Source organism: Trichechus manatus, unplaced genomic scaffold, assembly GCF_000243295.1.
Source record: "Trichechus manatus latirostris isolate Lorelei unplaced genomic scaffold, TriManLat1.0 scaffold00045, whole genome shotgun sequence".
NCBI classification, from domain to species: Eukaryota; Metazoa; Chordata; class Mammalia; order Sirenia; family Trichechidae; genus Trichechus; species Trichechus manatus.
The window spans coordinates 15,657,475-15,684,252 of NW_004443981.1; the positions used below are offsets into that span (position 1 = coordinate 15,657,475).

At 41.8% G+C, this 26,778-nt stretch overlaps 1 protein-coding gene across 4 annotated transcripts in view; it reads right to left on the reverse strand.

The window, feature by feature from the left end:
- Positions 1-26,778, reverse strand: part of VRK1 (VRK serine/threonine kinase 1) — a 112,124-nt gene that overhangs the window by 12,492 nt on the left and 72,854 nt on the right. For all 4 annotated transcript variants that reach the window (XM_023731800.1, XM_023731799.1, XM_023731798.1 and 1 more), the window contains exons 6-11: positions 22,745-22,853; positions 22,519-22,611; positions 17,022-17,154; positions 16,107-16,227; positions 15,752-15,810; positions 11,871-12,049 (exon numbers count right to left, since the gene is read on the reverse strand). In XM_023731800.1, coding sequence (XP_023587568.1) covers positions 11,871-12,049; positions 15,752-15,810; positions 16,107-16,227; positions 17,022-17,154; positions 22,519-22,611; positions 22,745-22,853 — 694 coding nt within the window. The remainder of the gene's footprint in view (positions 1-11,870; positions 12,050-15,751; positions 15,811-16,106; positions 16,228-17,021; positions 17,155-22,518; positions 22,612-22,744; positions 22,854-26,778) is intronic.

Here is a 26,778-nt window from a genome sequence, read left to right on the forward strand (position 1 = left end):
CTACACAGGCGCTCAGAAGAGTTGTTGTTGTTGTTGGGTGCCGTCGATTCCAGCTCATAGTACAGAGCGCTACACAGGCGCTCAGAATAGTTGTTGTTGTTGATCTTGGGTGCCATCGATTCCAGCTCATAGTCCAGGGCGCTACACAGGCGCTCAGAATAGTTGTTGTTGTTGTTCGGTGCCGTCGATTCCAGCTCATAGTACAGAGTGCTACACAGGCGCTCGGCGATGACCTCAAGTTTAAGAGTCAATACCCTATCACCAGTACCAACCACCATCAAGTCCCCCGGGCAATTCTCTAAAAAGATTTAAAAGCACAAGACTCTGAAAGCTATAAAACTCCAAACTGAGGGGGCTAGTATTTATAGAGATAAAATACTTAAATGAAAACCAAATCCTGTGCATTTAATTGATTTTTAATTGAATTTAACTGATCTCAAGCTACAAACGAACAGCTTTCTTACAAAATGAATCAGACTACATTAGAGCTACTATTAAAAACACACTGTCCCCCCTCCCCCAGTAAGTCTACGCCCACAACACTCCTAATCACTAAGTTCACAGGAAGAAGATAATGGACGGTGAGCTGTTTGGTGTTCAGAAGTCCTCTGCTTCATGTCAACTACCTATTTATTATCCTTCAGTATCAAAAACTTCAGGGAAAAGGCTGATGTCACACTCATTAATGTGATGTGTGTTTTTAATACGAGTATGTTATGAAGTTATATTTTGGAAATCATTATTTCACAGTTAAGAATCATCTTCTCTTTCATTGTTAAATCAACTTTTACCATTTCTCGATCATTTTACTATTCAAAACCATCTATTCTGACACACATAATCACCAAGCAAAATGTAAGCCAGTCTTCATTTGTATCTGCCTAATATACTCTATTTCCTAAACTGAACTTTTACGGATGTAAGACCTTGGTTCAAAAGTGTTAACAGATTCATTACGCGTTATTTTCTTGTCATCAAGAAACCAGGGGAGCTTGGGAAAATTTAAACAGTGGGTGAAATAACACATTAGCAATATTACTGCAGCTAACATGTATTGATCACTTGCTATGTGTCTGCCACTGTTCTATGCACTTTATGTAACCATTTAATCCGCACAATCTTATGAGTTAGATAGATAAAACATTATTACCTCCAGAGAAAGAAAAAAAGCTTTTAAAACATTCATCCTTTATTAAAAAGAAATTCACAAAAATGTTTAACATAATTACTGAGAACTGGCCTTTACAACAAAGTGGAATCTTGATCTAATATTGTCCCTTGAGCTCAAGTTTTAAGCACATGTCCTTTCATTACATTAAAAAATAAATTCCCCTGGGCACCATTCAAGACATGTACACGTCAAATTTCCTTCTATTTCATATAGGAAGGTACTTATGCCCACTCTCTGTTACGCCTATTTACAAACGAGTTTGTTTTCCACATACAAGCTAGAATCTAGATATTCAGATTTTGGTTGGCAGTGGTTCTCAACCATATCTACCAATAAAAGCATCTAAAAACATTCTAGGTTTTAGAAACATTCTGAAGCCTGGGTCCCACCCCCAAGGATTCTGATTTAATTGGTCTGACACGCAGTCCAGGCAGCTGGGCTTTTAAAGCTCCCAGGTAATTCTCATACGCAGCCAAGGACGGCACCCCCTGCTTTTTGATGTCTGCATTAGAACCCCTGAGGCAGCTGTTTTACAGTCCCCTCAAGTGCGTCAGGAGTCCCTGGGTGGCACAAATGGTTAAGAGTTCAACTACTAACCAAAAGGCTGGCGGTTCACACCCACCCAGAGGTGCCTCGGAAGAAAGGCCTGGTGACCTGTTTCTGAAATTTCACAGCCTTGAAAACTCTATGGAACACAGTTCTGCTCTGAACACACGGGGCGCTCTTTGTTGGACTCGACTCAGTGGCAACTGGTTTGGTTTGATTTTGCTCAGACTGGAGAAGTAGACGCGGCCCCCAGGCGAGGCAGGGGGTCCTGAGACCAGGAAAACAAGCGATCTGGCCACAGGCCTCACTCACCCACTGAAATCACCAGAAGGACTGACTGTAATGAGAACAACTTTAAACCAACCAGTAAACAGGCAAAACGATTTGGGCTGAGGAAATGCACTGTTAAAATTATCCAAAAAAAATATGAAAAAATTGCTAAATGTCTAAGAAAAACCACAGCACCAGAAAAGACACTAAACTCATACAGAAGACCTAACACTAAGCCAAAACAGTTATAGAGAAAAAGTTGTCATAATCACTACCCTCAGAAAGACTGAGAGGCTATCGATCACACCTCCACAACAATAAGCTGATACGTAAGAACACAACCAGCTCCTTTAAAACACGCTTGAAAAACAGAACACAGCAGCTGATGAAAGCAGAGAGCTAGGAGAAGCCCACCGATCTACCCATTGAGAGAGAACGTTTGGCAGAAGAGTTAAAGAGATGTGAAAGCTAGATCCAGAAGTTTTCAGATTCACGTGGTGACAGTTTCAGAGGGAGAAAATGGAGACTAGAAAAAAGTAAACACTCACACGGGACGATACCGGCTCCAACATGCACCGCACACACACACACACACACACACCACACGTGCACCGCACACACATGCACTGCACACACACACACACACACACACCACACGTGCACCGCACACACATGCACTGCACACACACACACACACACACACCACACGTGCACCGCACACATGCACTGCACACACACCACACACGCACACACACCACACACACGCACACACACGCACCGCACACACACACCACACACATGCACCACACACATGCAAACACAGGCACCGCACACATGCACACATGCACCACACACATGAACCACACACGCACCACACACACACGCGCACCACACACATGCACACATGCACACACACGCACCGCACACATGCACACACACGCACCACACACATGCACACACGCACTACACACACGCACACATGCACCACACGCACGCACCACACACACCACACATGCACACACACCACACACACGCACCGCACATGCACCGCACACACACGCACCACACGCACACACACACACCACACACGCGCCGCACACACGCACTACACACAAGCACACACTTCACACACATACTCCACAAACCATACACCCACACCACACCCACACACCCTACACACCACAAACACACATACACACACCACACACACACCATATACCACACACACACCGCACATACACACCGCTATGCTTATTGTGGTGAAAGTCAGAATGCTCAGGATAAAGAGGAAAGCAAGAAGTTCTGGGAGTGGAAAAAATAAAAATTTAACAAGATACAAATATCAGCAACATTGGATGCTGGAAGAGAACAGCAGAGTGTCTTTAAATTAAGAACTCTCTATGGTGGCGGAGTGGTTAAGAGCTATGGCTGCTAACCAAAAGGCCAGCAGTTGGAGTCCACCAGCTGCTCCTTGGAAACCCTATGGGGCAGTTCTACTTCGTCCTATAGGGTCACTATGAGTCGGAATGGACTCAACGGCAACAGCTTTGGTTTGGGATATGGCCAAGTTAACAGTCAACTAGTTATTTGAGATAAAATACAAACATCCTTTAACACTCAGGAATTCAAAGTTTACTATCCACAAACCCTTTTTGAAAAAATTACTTGAGGATATACTCTGAAAAAGGAATCCAAGAAAAAGAGCATGAATACAAGGAAAAAAAAAAAACTGGCAACAAAGAAATCAGTGAGACATGGTTAACTCTGAACAACTAATGACAGTGTACAAAACAAACAAAACAAAAAACTAGAACGAAAATCACAGATAATCGTAACATAGGAGATGGTTTATGAGAAGCTGAGAGGGTGAAAGCAAAAACATGCTTGCTTTCATCTTGTGGGAAGGATCATCTCTAAACGTACACACACACACACTCATAAGGTAAAGTGTGTTAAGGTGGGGGCATGTCGGGCTTATGATGATGCAGTACCATCAGATCTCACAACCTCCCTCCCACCTAAAATTGGAAGAAATGAACTCAAATAACAAAGATTTCAGCAGCAATCATAAGCAGCAGAGCTTCACACCATAGTCTTTGAAAAAACCAAAACCAACCTGTTGCCGTCGAGTCAATTCCAACTCACAGCGACCCTACACGACAGAGTAGAACTGCCCCACAGGGTTTTCAAGGAGCAACTGGTGGATTCGAACTGCTGACCTGTTGGTTAGCAGCCTGAGCTCTTAGCCACTGCGCCACCAGGGCTCCAATCTTTGAAAAGTGATCGCCCAAAAGACAGTCAGACTCCCCAGAAAGCCATGTGACCCCTCTACAGCACCAAGCCACAGTGGGGAACGAACGGGCATTAACACCCCTCGGAAAACGCTCGCAGTTCCCCCGATCCGGAGGATGGAAGTAGATAACGCGGAAGGCAGACCTGAAAAGCCCCTGAGGATGGGAGACCTGCCCCACTCCCACAGTGACTCACCACCAGCAGAAACAACAGCCAGCACTCGTGATTTTGTTTCTTCCCTGGCTAGGAAGAAGCCTAGAGAAAGAGGGCAGCATATTCAAAACCATTCAGGACCGTTTACTATTTATCTTCAGCAATAAACAGGGATTTATCAGAACAGATGGCGAAAGAGGAAATCAATCAGAAATGCACAAGAGCTGGAAGCATGCTGGAGGAGAGAGGAGACCCCCACCGCAGTCTCTCCTTCACTGTGGAGTAATGAAGCAATGCCCCAAATCTATGAATTTCACCAAATTCTGCCTGCCTCTTCTGGCTAGGAAGAGAATGGAGACCACTGCTGGGAAAGACAGATAATTTGGCCTATAGCTCCAGCTGAGCCGTAGCCCACCAGATCCTCCCAAATGTGTGCTCTTAGACAATAGAAAATCAATTAGCAAAACCAAGCCCTCAAATCCAAGCCATGAGGAAAAGAAAAAGCAGTCTCATAAGATGGGAAAGGAGTCAACGGGAAGGTCAAGGATTCAAGACAATAATCTGGTAAATCCAGATGAAGCTATCCCTAGTCATCACAAATGAGATCAAGCGACAAAAGCACACCAACAAAGTGATACACTAAGGGCCAAAAAGAGAAAACGAAAGCAAGGATCAGAGGATGCAAAAGACAGCTGAAGACTTCACTCTGGAAGAAAACATCCTCCCCCAAAAAGAAAATTTTAAACATACATTCTAATTTTAAACAAATAAATCAACGAGGAAATGCAAAATGATGATACAAAAGAAAACAAAGATATCAAGGAAATTGCATAGCTAAAATAAACAGAACAATAATCATTACGGAGCTTATTACATACATTAGAAATGGCAAAAATGAGAGCAGTCCTAGCTGACAAGTGAATGACATGAAGGAAAGGTTTGGGAGAATCCCAGATAACACAAAAGAAAGGGAGCAAGAATTAAGCAGTTGGAAGGAAACAGACATGGAAGTCTGGCCTCTACGTGGACAACTGCGACCGTAACTGAGATAAATTAAAGAACACCTGAATGAATATAGGAGGGCTTCACTATGTTCCTGGAACAAAACAGAATACTGTAAAGATGTTGGTTCTTCCTAAACGGATCTACAGAGTCGGTGCAATTCAATCAAAATCCCGCGGAAATTAATAAGCTGATTCTAAAATGTGTACGTAAAATCAAAGAGCCAAGAACAGCACAGGCAATCTTAAAGAAGAACAAAGTTGAAGGTCACACTATCAGATAGCACCACGAAGCGTGCAGCTCCCACAGTGCGGCACTGGTAAAAAGCCAGACAAGCAGGCCGCTGGCAAAGACCAAGCTATTCAGAAGCAGACTCACACATAGACGGTCCCCGGAGAGCCCACTACAGTGATGCAGGGACATCATGGACATCATGGTCTTTTCAACAAATGTTTGCATCAACTAGCTATCCACTGGGAAAAATAAATACTGACTCACACCATGCACAAAATCAATTTCCGTTAAACTGTAGAGCCACACACAAAAGATAACATAAAGCATTTTGAAAATAACATAGGAGAATGCTTCCATGATCTTGAGGCAGAAGACAAAAATGGAATACAAAAAGCTCTTACCATAAACAAATCAGACTTCATTAAAATTAAGAACTTCTGCTCATTAAAAGACACCATATTAGCAGACTGAAAAGATAAATCTCCAACTGGAAGAAGATACGTGCAATACATGTATTGTATGTATGTGAAGTACTTATTGCTGTCAAATCAAAAGAAAACAGACGACTCAATTATTTTTAAAATAGGTAAAAGACTTAAAAAGCACTTCATAAAGAGGGTAACAAAGGCCAGGAGACATACGAAAAGGTGTTCAAAATTCAATTATTCCTAAAGGAGACTGAATTAAAACCATAAAGAAACACCACAAGGAACGCACCATCATGGATAAAACTAACTATACTGCGACAGCTGGTGCCACCGAGCCACGGGGACTCTCCTAAGCGGCTGGCGGGGGCGTAAACCAAGATGGTAGCCTTAGAAAAGTGCTGGGCAGCACTGACTGAACATACGCAAACCCTACGCCCCAGCAATTCCACTCCTGCGTATGTACCCAACACGAGATGAATATGTTCCTCAAAAGAAATTACAAGAATATTCTTAACAGCATTATTTGCAATTGACAAAAAGTGGAAACAATTCAAACGTCCACCAACAGTGTTGTCGTTAGGTGCCGTCAAGTCGGTTCCAACTTATAGCGACCCCGTGCACCACAGAACAAAACACTGCCCGGTCCTGCACCACGCTCACAATTGTTGTTATGCTTGAGCCCACTGTTGCAGCCACTGTGTCAATCCATTTCGTTGAGGGTCTTCCTCTTTTTGGCTGACCCTGTACTTTGCCAAGCATGATGTCCTTCTCCAGGGACTGAGCCCTCCTGACAACATGTCCAAAGTATGTGAGACGTAGTCTCGCCGTCCTTGCTTCTAAGGAGCAGTCTGGTTGTACTTCTTCCAAGACAGATTTGTTCATTCTTTTGGCAGTCCATGGTATATTCAATATTCTTTGCCAACACCACAATTCAAAGGTGTCAATTCTTCTTAGGTCTTCCTTATTCATTGTCCAGCTTTTGCATGCATATGACGCGATTGAAAATACCATGGCTTGGGTCAGGCACACCTCAGTCTTCAAGGTGACATCTTTGCTTTTCAGCACTTGAAAGAGGGAGGTCCTTTGCAGCAGATCTGCCCAATGTAATGCATCTTTTGATTTCCTGACTGCTGCTTCCATGGGTGTTGATTGTGGATCCAAGTAAAATGAAATCCTTGACCACTTCAATCTTTTCTCCGTTTATCAGATGTTGCTATTGGTCCAGTTGTGACGATTTTTGTTTTCTTTATGTTGAGGTGTAATCCATACTGAAGGCTGTGGTCTTTGATCTTCACCAGTAAGTGCTTCAAGTCCTCTTCACCTTCAGCAAGCAAGGTTGTGTCATCAGCATAATGCAGGTTATTAATGAGTCTTCCTCCAATCCTGATGCCCTGTTCTTCTTCATATAGTCCAGCTTCTTGGATTATTTGCTCAGCATATAGATTGAATAGGTATGGTGAAAGGATGCAACCCTGACACACACCTTTCCTGACTTTAAACCACACAGTACTCCCTTGTTCTGTCTGAACAACCGCCTCTTGATCTGTGTACAGGTTCTTCATGAGCACAGTTAAGTGTTCTGGAATTCTCATTCTTCATGATGTTATCCATAATTTGTTATGATCCACATAGTCAAATGCCTTTGCATAGTCAATAAAACACAAGTAAACATCTTTCTGGTCTTCTCTGCTTTCAGCCAGGATCCACCTGACATCAACAGTAGAAAGGATAAGTTGTGGTGCAGTCATATAACGGAGTACTTACACAGCAATGAAAAACAAACTCTTGTTGCGTGCAACAGCATGGAAAAATCACACATACAACTAAATGACAACAGACACAAAGGGGACTGGATGGTTCCATTACTGTAAATCTCAAAGGAAAAACCAAGTTATGATCTTAGAAGTCAAAATACTGGTCATTCTAAATGAAGGATAAAGCTTAAGAAAGGACCAAAGGGAAGTCTCTGGGGTTCTGGTGAGGACGTGTATCTTGATCTGAGCGGTGTTTCAATGCAGATGTCACTTTGTATAAGTGCAGAACTCCACACTTATTTGTGCACTTTTCTGCACATAAGCCACACTCTCACTTAACAAATTAGACCACTGCCGTCGAGTCGATTCCGACTCCTAGTGACCCTACAGGACAGAGCAGAACTGCCCCATAGGGTTTCCAAAGAGTGGCTGATGGATTCGAACTGCTGATCTTTTCGTTAGCAGCCCAACGCTTAACCACAGTACCACCCAGGCTCCTCTTAACAAGTTAGGGGGCAAAAAGCTATTTGACAAAATCCAGCCAAATAAGAGGAGACTCAAAATAAACAACTCAATAATGAAACCGCCAAGAAGACCCGCTAGTAAACACTGAACCCACCAAAATGCAGAACAATGGGCAAACTACCATTAGCAAACAGGAAGAAAAGTATCACCCTAACAACGTAAACTCATATAATTAAAATAGAGTATTTCCCTATTACTGTATCATGCTGAAACTAGACAGATTTTCATCAAATTTGGCCGGTATCTTTGGCACAGCCTGACTTAAGCTACAGGCTACATGGTATAAATTAAATTCCCCATGAAGTGAGAGCACCTCAGAGACAGGAAGCTGTCCACCGGGGCAGCTGCAGGCCACTGACTTGCAATGGAGCGCCTTTGTCTTGCTCAGCTCTCTGTACCCTGTGCCGGGCTGAGTGGCAGCAGGGTTAGTTAATTAACAGCGGTTAATGATTTTTCACAGGAACTCTAGAAACGCCAACTAGCATAATATAACTTAAAAAGAAATCAGGAGGTAAGCCAAGGGAGGTGGAAAGAAGATGTGCGTGTCTTTCACAGGGAGCAACGATACACACTGTCTGAAAATAGAGCGCAGGGCCGTGCTCTACATCTGCACAATGAATTTCCAGGGACGAGACCCAAGAGACGCCAATGAACAGCCCTTTTTGTTGGCTTGGGCAGGCAACTTCATCAAAACCCTACAAGAAAACCACCAACAGAGGTTATTAATATCCATTTACCTGCTGAGCTCTTTCTGGCAAATCAAGCTGTTCTTAACTCATATAGGACAGGGAGGAATTCTTTAAGGATGAGACTACGTGTTACAGATCTTGGCAGCCCCAGGGACCAAGCCTAGACCAGGTACCTACACTAGACCTTAGATACGCCACTGAATGTGGATTTAACGGTAACCGTGGGAACTACACTACCAGGTTCTAATGAAAGTGTTTCGTTCTAATCAACAATGAGAACCCCTGGCTGGCTGCTTTGTAAGAGCAGGCTGGTACTTGGTCTCTTGTTTACTTCACCCTTACCACCGTCTCAAAATTCTGTGCTTTAACAGAACTCTTAGGTTATTAGGCTGAAAACATTTCCAAGTAGGTAAATTCCTATTTCACTCGAGTTTCCAAATATACAGTACTACAATCTCACATGGCTCCAAAAAGAAAAGAAAAAAGGACAGAAGCCTTGCTGATTAAATCCTGCAGCTTTTACCAAAATGAGGATCTCTTAGGAACCTAAAAAGAAACATATATTGAATTGATGAAACCTACCCCTTTCCAAAGGAGACTTGAATCTAATAAGGGCAAAGAACATATATTAAAAAAAAAAAAAAAAGGTTTTTAAAAATGGGGGAAAAAGAAAAGAGAAGGCAGCAAATATGCTAATGACAGGATCCACACGGTTACTAAGACCACACCCCACAGTTAGCTCTGAGCGCCCAGATAACCAGGGAGGCAATCCCAACGACACACCTCTGCCTAAAAAGGGGCGGCAGACTAGCTTCCCGAAGGACAGAGCTTTTCCTTGTAGGAGCCCCAACTTTTCAACCACTGCAGCTGTATCCGTTTCTAACGTGGGCATTTACAATTTGCCTGAAGAAAAGGGTCTATCGTTAAAAAATAAAAAACATACAGAAAATGTAAACCAGCCTCATGATTTTACCTAATCTAAACTTCTAGTAATCTCTTTTTAATGCCAAGAATAGCCTGTGTCAGTTACCAGCGAAAAAAATGTCAACTAATGTAGCAAATCTCCTAGTAGTTTGGCTTCGTTTTCATTTTTTTCCCCTAAACGAACGTTCACACATGTAGGGGATGATCCAACAGGAAATTTCCCGCCTTCTGAGCCACCAAGGACACAGGAGAATATGAGGTCACAGATGCTAGCTCTGCAGCCGACTGATCTACTCAGCGGGAAAGTCAGCCAACCTGCAGAAGCCGTGTTTTCTCCAGCAGGCAGGGCCCAGCAACAGCGATCTGCAGAGGAAGGGGCAGCCGCTCTGGACAAGTTCTCACTGCAACAGAGTTCCACTTCCCCATTGGCGAGATTTCAGGAAAGACTGCAGAAACCAGCTATAAATACTCAGGCACAGAATCGCTCCTGAGCAACACATGCATGGGAAGCTTCAGGTCCACCGCCTCCGGGTGAGCCCATGCGGGCTTTCCCTTCCCCTCCCCACTCCTAACCTGCGTGTGGTGTCACACACTTGTTGGCCACAAAAACAGATCAGATGCAATTAAGACAAAACTTGGGAAAGAAAAAAAATGTATACGTAGACGCATGTGTAATTTCAGACGGTGAGACGAAATTACAAAGAAACCTACTATTTGCCAAAGAAAGTCAAATTCATGATCCAAATACAAACTTTCTTTCTGCCTTCTAAGTTAAAAGGACATGGCTGATCACTCACAGAAATCTTTTAACAGAGAGAAAATTAATTTAAAATAAATTTAAAAATAAATTTAAAGAGAGAAAATTTGTTTCTAACCCTTTTTGGACTTTCTCATAGTTTGGAATATGGGATTTCCAAAGAAACTGTAGAATGATCTATTGGAATTTACAGAGTTAACAGTAAAAAATTATTTTTCTTCTAAAAGTAGTTTTCCTTTACCATTTAAAAGCAGCTAATATTTTTTATTAAATCATTTCAGATCATAAAGGAAATCATAAGTTAATCATAAAAATAAGCAGTAAGAAATGAATAAGTTAATTTTGTACATAAAGAAAATGTATACCTGTATAATCTAAACTATAAAGTGATACTAGTTCATTACATGCCTGTGCGATACTTCTACCATAAAGCTAATTATTTAATATTTCTTTCCAAAACATTAATCACCTTATAGGTAGATACACAGCTTTACATACTGACATTTCTTTAAAGAGCAAAATAATTTTCAAGTGGTAAACTTCCATTCCTTGACCATACCCAGAAACAAGAAAAAACTGAGAGACAAGATCGATCCACAGGGTGACTTGGGAGACAAGAACACAAGTTATGTGCTGAGTGGTCCCTTAAAATCCCTTGGCGAGGTATCAGGGTCCCACATTAGAATCTTTTCAGGAACTGAATGGCTTGCTATAAACCAAAAACCAAAGCATCGCCATCAAGTCAATTCCGACCCATAGCGACCCTACAGGACAGAGCAGAAGCGCTCCATAGAGTTTCCAAGGAGCGGCTGGTGGATGTGAGCGGCTGACTTTTCAGTTTGCAGCCCAGCTCTTAACCACTGCGCCACCAGGGCTCAGGACCTAAGAAATGTATAAGTATTTATGTTTACACAACCTTCTATACTCGATGGAAATGGGTTTTTTTAAATACACTGTTCTATATAATAAAGAGTTCTCCTTTACATGGTGGGAATAAACACTACATTTACTAAGCACTCTGTTATTATTTTCTTTACTGAGCTACTGCTTTGTGTTCCTAAAATTAGTACTTGTTGCAATGATCATCACAAGAGGCCCAAAGGATAATTTAATAACAAAAGTCACCTTTGTTACTGTCTTTGCTTTCAAACCTCCATTCTCCACAACACTGAGGTCCAGTCTGCCGTCGTCCTTACTTCCTATTGCTTTGAGGCCTTGCAAAAGAATATCCCGTAAATTTTGATAGAGAGGCTTTTCGGTATAGTCCAACAATTTCACTGTTTCCAAGTATTTAGCAATTTCGTCTAAAAGAACAACACAATTATTTTGTAATTTTTAACAACAAATCCAATATATTTGTTTCTTACTCCTAGGAAAATACTTCATGCTATAGTAAAATCAGAACACACATGTACAACATCTGATTAAAATATGTATTTTTTAATCATTTCTTCAATGGAAAGTATAGTTTTGAACTCATGAACTGTCAAATGAAGTCAAATAAAAAATGTATTTTGAGAAAGAACGTAAAAAATAACTGTGAGAGGAAATATGACAAAACATATGCTTAAAACATTCAAATATGCACAAAAATAACTGCTGCAGTTTTAAAGCTCTAAAAAATACAGAAAGACCTCGAATAAAAATTGCGAAAGTAAAACGTCCTTCAGTACAGTGACTATCGTAGTCAATGTTTTCCTGCTATGAAGCCACTGGTTCTACAGAAGATGGCCGCACTCTCTGTGTGAGTCAGGAAGAAAGCAGATCAAAAACAGGCTGAACAAGGGAGAGACAAGCGAGGCCTGGTTTTCTCACAAAGGAGAAAGTCGGTCTCTGGATGATAAAAGTTCGCTCTACACTGAGGCAAACGCGTACCCATAAGAAGAAACACTACTAATCAAGATCGACCCTATTCAACATTAAACACCCGTCTCTAGGCTAATGACTCACACATGGACATTTCCAGACCAGCCCTCTCGGCTGACCTCCAGATATAGAGAGAGATCTAGAGAGACAGACAGAGAGACATACCCACTGCCTCGTACATCGGCTCTTGGAAGTCCGACTGTCATCTCAAACCCCAACTACTCCAAATCCAAACTCCTGACCCGCCCCTAAAGCCTGCTCCTCCCGTTCTCCCTGACTCGATAGCTACTGAGAATTCCATCCTTCCAGCTGCTCACGCCAAACGTCTCAACCCTTTCTTCTAGCACCCCACATCCAATACATCAATAAATCCTGCCAGTGCTGCTACACGCACGCATACGCACATTCATTCCCCCAAACATTAACTCTCCACTGCATGCCAGATGCTATTTTAGATGCTTGAGGTACATCAGGGAATAAAAGATATGAATTCCTACCCTCAACTTTCTTCATCTGATAAAAGAGATCTACAAAAAACCCTGACGCCCACATCTCAACTTGCAGTAAACTACTGAAACCTTTCCTTCTCAGGAGGAAAACGACAAGACCATCCCTCTCACCACCTCCATGCAGTATGGCAGTGCCATGTATGCCTCCAGCCAGCACAGTGAGGCAAGAAAAAGAGACAGAAGGCGTAAAGATTGGGATGGAAGGTGTAAAACAGTCTTTATTCACAAACAACATAATTGTGTACATAATCCTGAGGAATCAAAAAACAAAAAAAAAAAAACACTAGAACTAATAAGTAAATGTGGCAAGGTCACAGGATACAAGGTAAATATGTAACAATCTATTTTATTTCTATATACTAGCAAGGAGCAGGAAACTCCGGTGGCATAGTGGTTAAGAGCTACGGCTACTAACCAAAAGGTCAGCAGTTCAAATCCACCACTCCTTGGAAACCCTAGGGGGGCAGTTCAACTCTGTCCTATAAGGTCGCTATGAGTCGGAATCAACTCGACGGCAACAGGATTGGTTTTTTTTTTTTTTTTTTGGTTTTAGCAACAAACAATTAGAAAGTGAAATTTTAGACATGCAAGATTGCTGCAGAGAAAACTATAAAATATAGTTGAAAAAAATTAAATAAGACCAAATACACTGAGGATATATCATATTAGTGGATTGGAAGACTCAGCATTATAAAGATGTCAGTTCTCCCCAAATGAAGCCCTGGCAGCATACTGGTTAAGAGCTTGGCTGCTGACCAAAAGGTCAGCAGTTCAAATCCACCAGCCACTCCCTGGAAACCCTACGGAGCAATTCTACTCTGTCCTATAGGGTCACTATGAGTCGGAATTGACCCGATGGCAACAGGTTTGGTTTTTTTTTTTTGGTTTTCTCCCCAGATTAGTCTATAGAGTCAATGCAATCCCAAACAAAGTTCCAGCAAACTTGGAGAGGAGGACTGACAAGGTGACTCTAAAATCTACCAAGAAATGCAAAGGGCCAAGAATAGCAAAGTCAAGTTTAAAGAACAACAGTGCTGGATGGACTCAAACTACCAGATACTCAGACTTACGACGAAGCTACAGTAAGTATGACAGTGTGGTCCAAGCACACACAAGAAGAACAATGAAGACAAGAGTCCACACACAGATCCCAGAAATATGGATGCCTGATTTACGACAAAGGGCACCATGAGCAAGAATGGTCTTTTCAAGAAAGGCTGCCAGTCAACTGGATATGAAAACGAGTGTGGGGAAGAACCGTGACCCCTTCCTCAGATAATACACAAAAATCTGCTTCAGGTGGACTATAATATGCAAGTATAACTGGCAACGCGTAATTGTCAAAGACTGGAAACAACCCAACAGTAGAATCAGTACATTATGATCTATAAATATAATAAAATACTACATAAAATGAAAATGAACAAACTGTTAAGCATGCAACAACGGGAAGGAACTTCACAAATGCAATGTTGAGTGAAAGGAAAAGGCACTGAAGAACTAGGACACTCATTTCAGGAGAGAGGGCAGTGATGATTCCACTTCTGTCAAGTTCAGACTCTCCGCTGTGAGGGGTCAGTGGAGGAGGGAGAGGGCAGTGACTGGCAGGAGGCCCGGGAATTCTGCGATAGCTACAGTGCTCCATTTCCTGCTGTGGTTGGTAGGATGCAGGTTCAAACAGCACAAGGTCAGGGAGACCTCCCTGAGAAGGAGCCAAGTGAGCAAAGCCTGTAAAGACTTGTAAAGACGTCCAACCTGCATACTTCTCACTACCTCCACGGCTGCTCCGACCTGCGTGACTGCCGTGGTCACGGGCTGCCTCCTGGCTGTCCCTCCTTGCTCCCTAAGCAGTCCACCCTCAGAAGAGAGGCTACAGAGAGATTTCCCTTAACCGTCAGACAGTTCGCCTCCTCCTCCACTCCAAACCCTCCCCTCCTGCTCAAAGTAAAAACCAAAGCCGTTACAGGGGCCTAAAACCAGGCATTCCTCAAACACAACAGGGTGTATTCCCTCTGCCTAGGATGCTCTTCCCCAGTCCTCCACTAGCTGGCCCTTCACCTCCTTCATACAAAGGCTCAACTACCACCTTCTCTGTGAGGCCATCCCTGGCCACCCTACTTAGAATTTCTATCCTCCTCCCCACCCCACTCCCACAGCCCCGCTTGGAATCCTTCTTTCTCCTTCTTCCAAAGCACTAACCATGCTGCATGCTATAAAATCCCCTCAGTGTTCACTCTCTCTCCCGACTAGAAAGTTAGCTTCATGGGGGCAGGGCTTTTTATTTGTTTTGTTTACTAACGGGTCCCCAGGGCCTAGAAGGGTCCCCGGACACAAAAAGCCTCAATAAGTGCTCCCTGAGTGAATGAAACAAAATAAATGCTTGCTGAGTGAATGAAACAAGCTTTGTTCCTTTGCTGAAATCACTGAATAGTAACTGAATGAGGTGCAAGCGTGAATTCAGCCCATCTTGGGAAAGGAAAGTGTTTTTGTGATGTGTGCAGACCCTAGTACAATGATCACACCTAAAAAATATCTAAGCTCTCACATTAAGAGACAGCGGTCCCTGGACAGCAGGACTTTTTCCCCACAGAAAACAAAACCTCTATAAACATTTAAGAAGTCTTTTCCTACCTGGCTTGTTTTTCTCAGGAAAACATCTGTCCATCAAACTTGGAATATTTTCTCTGTATCTGTTATAAATTAAAGAAATGAGTCACTGTTGGAAGCTTGATGCCAGAGAACGTTATCAACAATCAGTAACGGTAAGCGCCCAGTAAGCAGCCTTGCGCTACATCCCGACATGCTCACAGACCTTCTTCTGAAATAAATGGAACAAAGGACCAAAGAACCTTGCTGTTTGCCGAGCACCTTCCTTATTTCGACGTCTGCATCGGTTACAACTATAGTTCCGGTCAAGAAATCCTAGTAAACATCACCTCCCTTCTCAGGACTTGGCCCAAAATAACTTATTAAAAGTTCTCCTTACCTAATTTTGGAATCTCTAACGTAGTTAGGATCTTTCAAATTATTCTCCCAGGGAAGATGACCACTGAGCCACTGGACCATGCAGTAGCCAAGTATCTCCAGGTCGCCACGCCGCGACGGGGCTGCAAGTACAGGAGAAGCACATTAGGCACATGGAGACCACCTCTAAGGTGTAATGTCAAGGACACATAAAGCAACAAGGCAAAAAAAGTCAACTCTAGAGCCTGTTTTTCATCATGAAGTTTTGACTGCGTTTAATAAAAGCAGTGAACACTGGGCAGTATAAAAGAGCTAACTAACCTCCAACTAATAATTCACACTAAAACTCAAATTGGTAGATGTTAGGGTTTCAAACGGAGACTAATAGTCTAGGAAACAAATTATAAAACAACAATACATTTAATATTGCCCTTGGAAAATGTGAAGATACTAAAATTGCTATACGCTGTTACTAAAAGGCCCAGAAAGTGGGGTCTTCTAGACCTTCCGTAGAGTTGGGCACAGAAGAGAGAAGGACTGCTGAGGCAACGGGCTAATTTAACAGGGGATAAGATAAAAGTCTACCTGTTATAAAGCTGTAGCTGCATAAGCAACTTACAGACATTAGGGGGAAAAAATACTACATTCATATTAAATTGAATAAAACAACAAAAAAAAAATTCTCATGGCAGTTGACAAATCTTTGCTGCTAAAACTTCCTGGTTACCTTTGAAGAGTGGCAGAAAGGCAGGAAAGAAGAATTCAAGGAGGCTTGATGCATAATTTTACAAGTCTAACTCCTCCCTTCCTTCCCCATCCTACCTCGCCTCTTCAAAATTAATCAATTAAGTAATGGATGCAGAATTAAGCACCACACAGGAACTCAGGTTTGAAACTGTTAGCGGAGTTATTTCTTGTTCAACTGTCGCTTACTTACCCACGCCATGGTGTGCATCGATGCTGGTGAATTCAATAGTGCCGTCGTGACATCTTTTGGGGTCTTCTTTGTATTCTTTATGAACTCCTTCTGGACAGTATCGATAAGCAAGGCCGTAATCCACCAAGTACACCTATAAAGTTCCAAGCACCACAGACAAATAAAAGCCCAAATGATAGCACATACAACGTTTAAAGCACAGAAACTTTGTAGGGAGATTAACCTATAAGGCTATATATACCATAGCACATAAAACAAGTCAGATCCAAAATAAAAACAATAGCAAATATTTTGTAATTCTGAAAGGCTTTTTTTCAAAAGAAAAATGTTAAATAACCATGCAGCTACAGTCTGGATCACATTTCTTAAGTTTATGCACTTTTTTTCAACAATTACGTGTTATAATTAATCTTGTCTCCTCAACTTGAGCAAGGATTATAAATCTTATACTTTTTCTTAACAGTCTAAAACAAAACTGAGCGCAGAGTGAACCTCAGTCCTTGTTGCCTGATACCAACGGCCACTTTTCACATAGAAAAGCACCCTGGGTAGGAAGCCGCCGACTCAGACGACGGGTGGTACGTCAGTCACCTTCTATTCCTCTGCCTCACCACTTATAAAATGAGCCAGTACCAACTTAATTCATAAAAGTATTTCATACATTATAACAGTGATCTGAAGAACTTTTAGACCAGTCTCTTGTCTGCATTTCAATACTGTATGTTAAAGTCTTCTTAATTCAAACTGAATTTTAATATTCTACACGCACTCATTTGTGGGCATGTACATGTGGGTCTGATTAGCATACAGCGCTAACCCAGTCAGCATTTCTCTATCCCACAGCGACACACTAGCTCTCTAGTTCTGGGTAACTGTCCCTCAGTGTAGGCTTTCGGTCACAAGAGGACACTGAAGTAAATATGGAAATGTATCAAGCACCAACATCTAATACTGGAACAAGAACCCAATCCAAAGCATATGCCCGAGGACAACACAGCTGCAAAATATTTTCAAATAAACAAAAGGCAGCATCATCTAGTTAACTGCAAATAGAAATAAGCCGTATTTTTATATATGATATTGCACATTTCCAGTCTACTTCAATTAATGGGATCCTTATCATTCAGATTCTTAGCTGGCTTTGCGGTTGTGTGTGTGTGTGTGTGGTTGTGTATGTGTGTGTGTGTGTTAAACCTAAAAACACCTAAAAGAAGAGAGCCAGAAAGAGCTGAGTGGAATTCTGGATTGCACAGCACCATTCTCCTGTTACACTCACATAGACCCCTTACCTCCACCACAACTCACTGCACGAGATGAGGGGGAAGGGGCAGGAAGTAAACATACGAGATAATAATAAAGGGAGGGGAGTTCAAGGACAATCTAAGCAAGGGGGAGATAAACATGGGTTTGAAAGAAAGAATAAAACATAGAGTTTAGCAAATAATTATACAATCATCGCGGAACACAACACATTTAAAACATTTAAATGTTCCTTTCTTACACACAATCAAATAAGAAGTGAGAAAATACATAAAGAAATTAAGTACAGTGGCCCAACGATGAGTGTCAACTAAACCTTACATCTACCAAAATCATGAAAACAGAGACAGGAAATTGTATGGATCGCTCAACTTCAACCAAAGTGAACCGAATAAAGGTACAATAACATTAACTTTCCTTCTTTCCTGGGAAAGTAAAAAGTAGAAAAAGAACGTAATAAACTAAAAATTGCACATTTAAATTCCAAACACTTGTGTTTTTAGGTGCTGTCCAGGCGGCTCTGACTCCTAGTGATACTGTGTACAACAGAATGGATCACCGCCCGGACCTGTGCCGTCCTCACAGTCACTGCTATGTATCAGCCTGTAGCTACAGCCGCTGTGTCAATCCTTCTCGTTGAGGGTCTTCTTTTTTGTTGACCTTCTACTTTATCAAGCAGGATGTCCTTCTTCTGGGACTGGTCCTTCCTAATAACATGTCCAAAGTACATAAGATGAAGCTTCACCATCCTCCCTTCTAAGGAGAATTCTAGCTTTGTTGGTTCTTCTGGCAGTCTATGGCATATTTAATATTCTTAATCAACACCATAATTGAAAGGCATCAATTTTTCTTTGGTCTTCCTTATTCATTGTCCACTTTTTGCACGTATATGAGGCGAATGAAAATACCATAGCTTGGATCAGGCATACCTTAGTCCTCAAAGTGACATCTTTGCTTTTTAACATTTTAAAGAGTGTCTTTTGCAGCAGATTTGCCCAATGCAATATGTAATTTGATTTCTTGACTGCTGCTTCCATGGGTGTTGATTGTGGATCCAAGTAAAACGAAATCCTTAACAACTTCAATCCTTTCTCCATTTATCATGATGTTGCTTATTGGTCCAGTTGTGAGGATTTTTGTTTTCTTTATGTTGAGGTGCAATCCATACTGAAGGCTGTGGTCTTTGATCTTCATGTAAGTGCTTCAAGTCCTCTTTACTTTCAGCAAGCAAGGTTGTGTCATCTGCATAACATAGATTGTTAATGAGTCTTCCTTCAATCCTGGTGCCCCGTTCTTCTTCATATAGTCCAGCTTCTCGAATTATTTGCTCAGCACATAGATTTAATTAAAAAAAAAAAAAACCTGCTGCCGTCAAGTCGATGCTGACTCATAGTGACCCTACAGAACAGAGTAGAACTGCCCCATAGGGTTTCCAAGGAGTAGCTGGTGGATTCAAACTGCTAACTCTTTGGTTAGCAGCCAACTGCTTAACCCCTGCACACATTAAATGGATAAAACCCTGACGCACACCTTTCTTGACTTTAAACCACGTAGTATCCCCTTGTTCCATCTGAACGACTGCCTCTTGATCTATGTACAGGTTCCTCAGGAACAAAATTAAAGTGTTCTGGAATTCCTATTCTTTGCAGTGTTATCCATAATTACAGTCCAATGCCTTTGTATAGTCAATAAAACACAGGTAAACATCTTCCTGGTATTCTCTGCTTTCAGCCAAGATTCATCAGACATCAGCAATATCCCTTGTTCCACATCCTCTTCTGAATCTGGCTTGAATTTCTGGCAGCTCCCTGTCAATGTACTGCTACAACTACTTTTGAATGATCTTCAGCAAAATTTTACTTGCGTGTGGTATTAATGATACTGTTTGATAATTCCCGCATTCTGTTGGATCACCTTTCTTTGGTATGGGTACAAATATGGAACTCATCCAGTCTGTTGGCCAGGTAGCTGTCATTCAAATTTCTTGGCAAAGAAAGTGCGCACCTCCAGAGCTGCATTCATTTGCTGAAACATCTCAACTGGTATTCCGTCAATTCCTGCAGCCTTGTTTTTCGCCAATGCCTTCAGCGCAGCTTGGACTTCTTCCTTCAGTACCATCTGAACGTCAATCAGTTCTTTTTGGTACAGGGACTCTGTGTATTCTTTTCATCTTCTTTTGATGCTTCCTGCATTGCTTAATATTTTCCCTGTAGAATCCGTCAATATTGCAACTGGAGACTTGAATTTTTTCTTCAGTTTTTTCAGCTTGAGAAATGCCAAGTGTGTTCGTCCCTTTTGGTTTTCTAACTCCAAGTCTTTGTACATTTAATTATAATACTTTGTCTTCTCCAGCCACCTTTTGAAATCTTCTGTTCAGCTCTTTTACTTTAATATTTCTTGCATTTGCTTTAGCTACTCTATGTTCAAGAGCATGTTTCAGAGTATCTTCTGATGTCCATATTGGTCTCTTTCTTTCTTTCCTGTCTTTTTAATGACCTTTTGCTTTCTTCATGTATGATGTCCTTGATTTCATCCCACAACTTGTCTAGTTTTCGGTCATTAGCATTCAATGCATCAAATCTATTCTTGAGATGGTCTCTACGTTCAGGTGGGATATACTCAAGGTCATGCTTTGGCTCTCGTGGACTCGTTTTAATTTTCTTCAGTTTCAACTTGAACTTGCATATGAGCAATTGATGGTCTGTTCCACAGGTGGCCCCTGGACTTGTTCTGACTGATGATATTGAGCTTCTCCATTGTCTCTTTCCACAGATGTAGTTGATTTGATTCCTGTATATTCCATTCAGCGACATCCACATGTACAGTTGCCGTTTATGTTGGTGAAAAAAGGTATTTGTAACGAATAAGTTGCTGGGCTTGCAAAATTCTATCATGTGATCTCCAGCATCATTTCTACCACCAAGGCCATATTTTCCAACTACTGATGCTTCTCTTTCTTTTTCCGACTTCCGCATTCCAATCACCAGTAATTATCAACGCATCTTAGTTACATGTTCGATCAATTTCAGACTGCAGAAGCTGGTAAAAGTCTTCAATTTCTTCATCTTTGGCCTTAGTGGTTGGCATGTAAATCTGAATAACAGTCATACTAACAGGTCTTCCTTGCAGACGTATGGATATTATCCTATCACTGACACCGCTGTACTTCAGGATAGATCTTGAAATGTTCTTTTTGACGATTAATGCAACGCCATTGCTCTTCCAGCTGTCATTCCCAGTGTAGTAGACTGTATGATTATCTGATTCAAAATGGCCAAAACCAGTCCATTTAAGCTCACTAATGCCCAGGATACCAATCTTTATACATCCCATCTATTTTTGACAACTTACAATTTTTGTAGGTTCATACTTCGTACATTCCACGTTCCGATTATTAACGGATGTTTGCAGCTGTGTCTTCTCATCTTGAGTCATGCCACATCAGCAAATGAAGGTCTCGAAAGCTTGACTCCATCCATGTCATTAAAGTCAACTCTATTTTGAGGAGTCATATTGTGAGCACCTTCCAACCTGAGGGGCACTGTATCAGGCAATGTTCCGCTGCTATTCATAAGGTTTTCACTGGCCAGTCTTTCTCAGGAGTTGACTGTCAGGTCCTTCTTCCTAGTCTGTCTTAGTCTGGAAGCTCCACTGAAACCTGTCCGCTGTAGGTGACCCTGCTGGTATTTGAAATACCAGTGTGATAGCTTCCAGCATCACAGCCACACACAAGCCACCACAGTACAACAAACTGACAGACGAGTGGTGGCCAGGACACTAAGGGTACACAAATTTAGACAGCTATTTCTGTCAACCAATTGATTTGAATAATCAACATGTTAAAGACCAAATTTTCCAAGTAACAGAACACTTACATTTGATGGATTTCTTGAACAAAGGAAATAAAAAAAGTGACAAAGCAGACAGGCAAACATAATTCATTGGTGCACTATGTAATTTTAAGCTTCCACCCCCAAACAGCTATTTGAAATTCATTTTGTATCACAAGCACTTCTCTGAATATTATTTAGAGCAACACAGCCAACTTGATAAACTGCCAACAAATCGCATCAAAAATGTAGAATGTTAACTAGATAAAAGTGTCAAGAAGAAATATTATTATTACCGTATCTACTTCAAAAAGTAAAACTTCTGCATGGGTTCGAAAGTTCAAAGCAACCATATTTGTTTTCCAACAACAGGTTTTAAATAGTAGAAATTAAAGTTATAAAACTACCTGGTCAGGATTCTTGCAGCTCAGAAGAAGATTTGAGGCCTTGATATCTCCATGTACATATTCATGTTCGTGTATATATTCCAGAATATCCAGCTACGAAACCATCATACAGAATAAATTAATGCAGTACCTAACACCAGCCAGCAGAGGACCAAGCTTAAAACAAAATAGCCTTTACTGTATTAAAAACATTTTTTTAAAAACAAGAACAACATAGCGCACATACAATTCTTAAGCTTAGCTGCAAGACAGTTTTCCGAGAAAACTTTTTGGCGTTTGCTTCATGTATTTTCTGAAGGTCGCTCCCAAAGCGATCCATGATCATAAACCTGTAACTGAAGACAAACAAAAGTCAATGAACAAAACATAACACTGACTTTGCAACGAATGAGTACACTCTTCCTCAAGTAATTTTTCAAGGCAATGTTTACTTAGGAAGAATTCTTTAAAAGAAAAAAACACAAACATTTGAAACAATTTCTGCCAATTAGAAATCTCAAGACAGTGCTTTCCTCTCCTGCCTTTACCTTGAGGGCCTCTTGCAAGTTACACAAGGCAATATTCAACTGGAGATCATGCCCACAGAGAGAATACAACAGGCTCATTCAGAGTCAAAAATAAAACAGTGGGAACAAGAATATCACTGGAAGAGAATTAGAGATCACCTCGTCTAAAATTATCCTTTAATAAATAAAAAAAGATGTCTGAAGGTCAAGTGATTTGTCCAAAGTCACACAACAAATTAGAGGCAAAAAGTACTATGTGAAAAATAGATACGCATAGCAGTTCTGAGACAAGCTCTGTGCTCAGTGTCTAGGATGGGGACAGGGACAGAAAAGAGGGCAGAGTCTGCACCCTCCAGTAATGCACACACAGTGGGGAAACAGACACGAGCAAGGACAGTGCAGTGCGTCAGGGGAGACGTGAAACATACTACAGCCACAGGAAGGGAAACCAAGGCAGTCCCGGGAGGTCTAAATAGGTCTCCTGGCAGCCAAACTAGTGTCTTTTCAACTGCTAGATAATTCTATCTAACCATCTAAAATCTTGGCTACAAAATTACCAGCAAACATGTAAACCACCTGTACTCTCTGTCACAGGCTCCCCAGCACCCTGACCTTTAAGATAATAAAGGGGGACAACACTCTGGACTTCACAATTCTCTCTGAATTACAGGTTTTCAAAGGTGGAAACATGACACCAAGCACACAGCGCCTGTTTTAAAATAATTGACGCGTGTGTGTGATTGTTACAAAATAACACATGAGTAACAAAACTACAAGCTCTGCTGACACTCTGAAGGAGGGAGGAAACAAGAGGCCCACCTCGCCACGGGATCTGTTAAAAAATCCCATTCAGCAGGTCTCTGCTGTTAGCCACGGATTACCCTCCCCCTACTCTAAGCAATCCGTTAATCGCCTTGTAATTTCTAGATTATAAATACCAGCTGAATCACAAGTCCACAGATTGCACAGAAATCTTTACTATACTCTCCTGGAAAGATGGGTCCACCACTAAGTAGAAAAACGGAAGCTATTTCTAAGAACCGTAACTCCTCTAAAGGGGGATGTATACTTTTCCGGGAATTCGGACAACATGTTGCAAATAGTGGGAAAATGTAAGTCAATACAGCTAATCTGATAATGATAGCAGCTAACATTTTTACGATCCTAACACTATCCCAGGCACTATATGACTATTAATTCAAGGCTTTCTGGCAGGGGAAGAAGGTTGGAAGAATAATCTTTCTTCACTTTTGTAAGAGCTATAATAATTGTTTTTTAGAGCTTCAACCTAACAAGGAGGTCAATACTTTACTTTTTTTTTTCCTTTCCGTTTGCTCTCATTTACGTGATTGAGCTAAGAAGCCCACTCCTCACGTGTGTTACTGTTTGTTTCATAGACCTGTGTGATCTTTGGCTGAAGGTGAAACTTCCAGAGGGACTTCACTTCTGAGCTAAAAGGATGTCTGGGGGCCATAGCCTCAGGGTTCCTCCAGTCTCTGTCAGATCAATTAAGTCTGGTCTTTTTTGTGAATTTGAATTTTGTTCTACATTTTTCTCCCACTCTGTCTGGGACCCTCTACTGAGATCCCTGCCAGAGTGGTTGGTCGTAGCCAGGCACCATCTAGTTCTTCTGGGCTGAGGCTAGTGGAGGCTGCGGTACTTGTGGTCCATTATTAGTCCTTTGGACTAGCATTTCCCATGTGTATTTGGTCTTCTCCATTCTCCTTTGCTCCGGATGGGATGGGACCATCAGATGTACCTTAGATGGCCACTCACAGCTTTTAATAACTCAGACGCTACTCACCAAAGTCGGATGTAGAACATTTTCCTTATTAACTACGTTAAGTCAATCGGCAGGTCAATACTTTTAAGAGTGATTAATGCTCTCTTTTGAAGGCTAGACTTCTAGCAACCTCATTTTACAGAAGAAGAAACAGGCTAAGATGTGAGATCACCACTAGCTAACGGCAAGATTTAAACTTGGGTCTGTACGCCTCCAAGTTCCTGCACTCTCCCGCCTCTGATACACGCTGGGGGACACTCTCCCCCAAGGTGCTCCTGTCACCCTGTGAAGTCCACCTTCAATCCCGCCCTCTCTCGAGGCCTCATCACTTCACATGAGCCACACACTCAAGTGCTTCCTTCTCTTGGCTCCTTGCTTTATCGTAAAACAGGTGATACGAATATGTCAGATAAAATGTGCTGTGACAATGTTGCAATTTTAAGAAAAACTACTATTCCCAAAAATAATAAATACTAATAATAGAAATGACAATGATGACTGCAACTGACATCTATTATCTCCCTTACAGAGATGAGATAATCTCCCTTACAATTCACAAGTTTTCATTTCATCTTCACAAGAACTCCATAAAACAGGTACTCTTATTCCAAGTTTACACGTAAGCAAACTTGAGAAAGAGAAAGTAGCTCAAGATCACACCTGATGGAGTACAGTACAATCCAGTTCTAAATATGTTCAGTGATTTTCAGGTTTTATTGTGATATACTTAAAAAATAAATAAATAAAGTTATTATTTCTGAAATTCCTGAAGGGCTGGGGGCGGGAGGAGAACTTGGTTAGTCCAAGTCTGAAATGATCTACAACCTGCTGGCATAATTCTCTCCATAAAATGCGACTTCTGATCACGGCCTGTTTCTTAGGAACACAACTATTGTATATTGGAGCAGAATCACATATTATTTGGTTTATATTATACTACGTCACCTTGATGGGTTCTCCCTGCCTAAGTTCCCTCTACACAGTCTCCAATTCATCATGGAAACCAAGTCCCAAACGCCACCTCCACCATCAGGTCATCTTGCCCCTCGTTCACGAGTGTGCCAAGGCTCCTGACTTCCTGCTGTTGGCAGCTGCCGTCGAGCCAGCTCCGACTCATGGCGACCTGACAACAGAAGGAAACACTGGCCGGTCCTGCGCTGTCTTCACGGTCCTTGGTATGTCTGGGCCCATTGTTGTGGCTATCACGTCAACCTAGCTCAGCGAGGGTTCCCCTCATTTTCGTTGGCCCTCTACGTTACCAAACATGGTGTCCTCTTCTAACAACTGGTCTTCCTGATGATGTGTCCAAAGTAAGTGAGCCGAAGTCTCCCATCCTCACGTCTAAGGATCATTCTGGACACATCTCTTCTAAGACTGATTTGTTCTTTCTTTTCGCAGTCAAAAACGTATTCCGTAATCTTTGACACACCATAATTCAAAGCATCAATTCTTCTTCAGTCTCCTTATTCACCGTCCTGCTTTCACACGCATATGAGGTGACTGAAAACACCATGGCTTGCATCACGCACACCCTTGTCCTCAAAGTGACAGCTTTGCTTTTTAACACTTTAAAGAGTGTCTTTTACGGCAGATTTTCCTAATGCAATACGTCGTTTGATTTCTTGACCGCTGCTTCCATGGGTGTAGAATGAAACCCTTGACAGCTTCAAGTTCTTCTCTGTTTACATGATGTTGTTTATGGGTCCAGTTGTGAGGATTTTCATTTTCTGCACATTCAGACTTCATGTTCTGAATACTTCCATCCACCAAATCCCAACAGTCCCTTCCCCTCAGGGTCTCTGTAATCTGGCTCAGTCTACTGCTCCAAGTTTATTTCTGTCTTGTCTTTATCCACATGCCCTCCTCCTTTGCTAAAGAAAGATGGCCCTTCTCAGGCCACACAGCAGGACAGAGCTTAGCCCACTACTTTGTTCATGTTCATCTCCCACCTGAAATGATATGCCTCCCGAA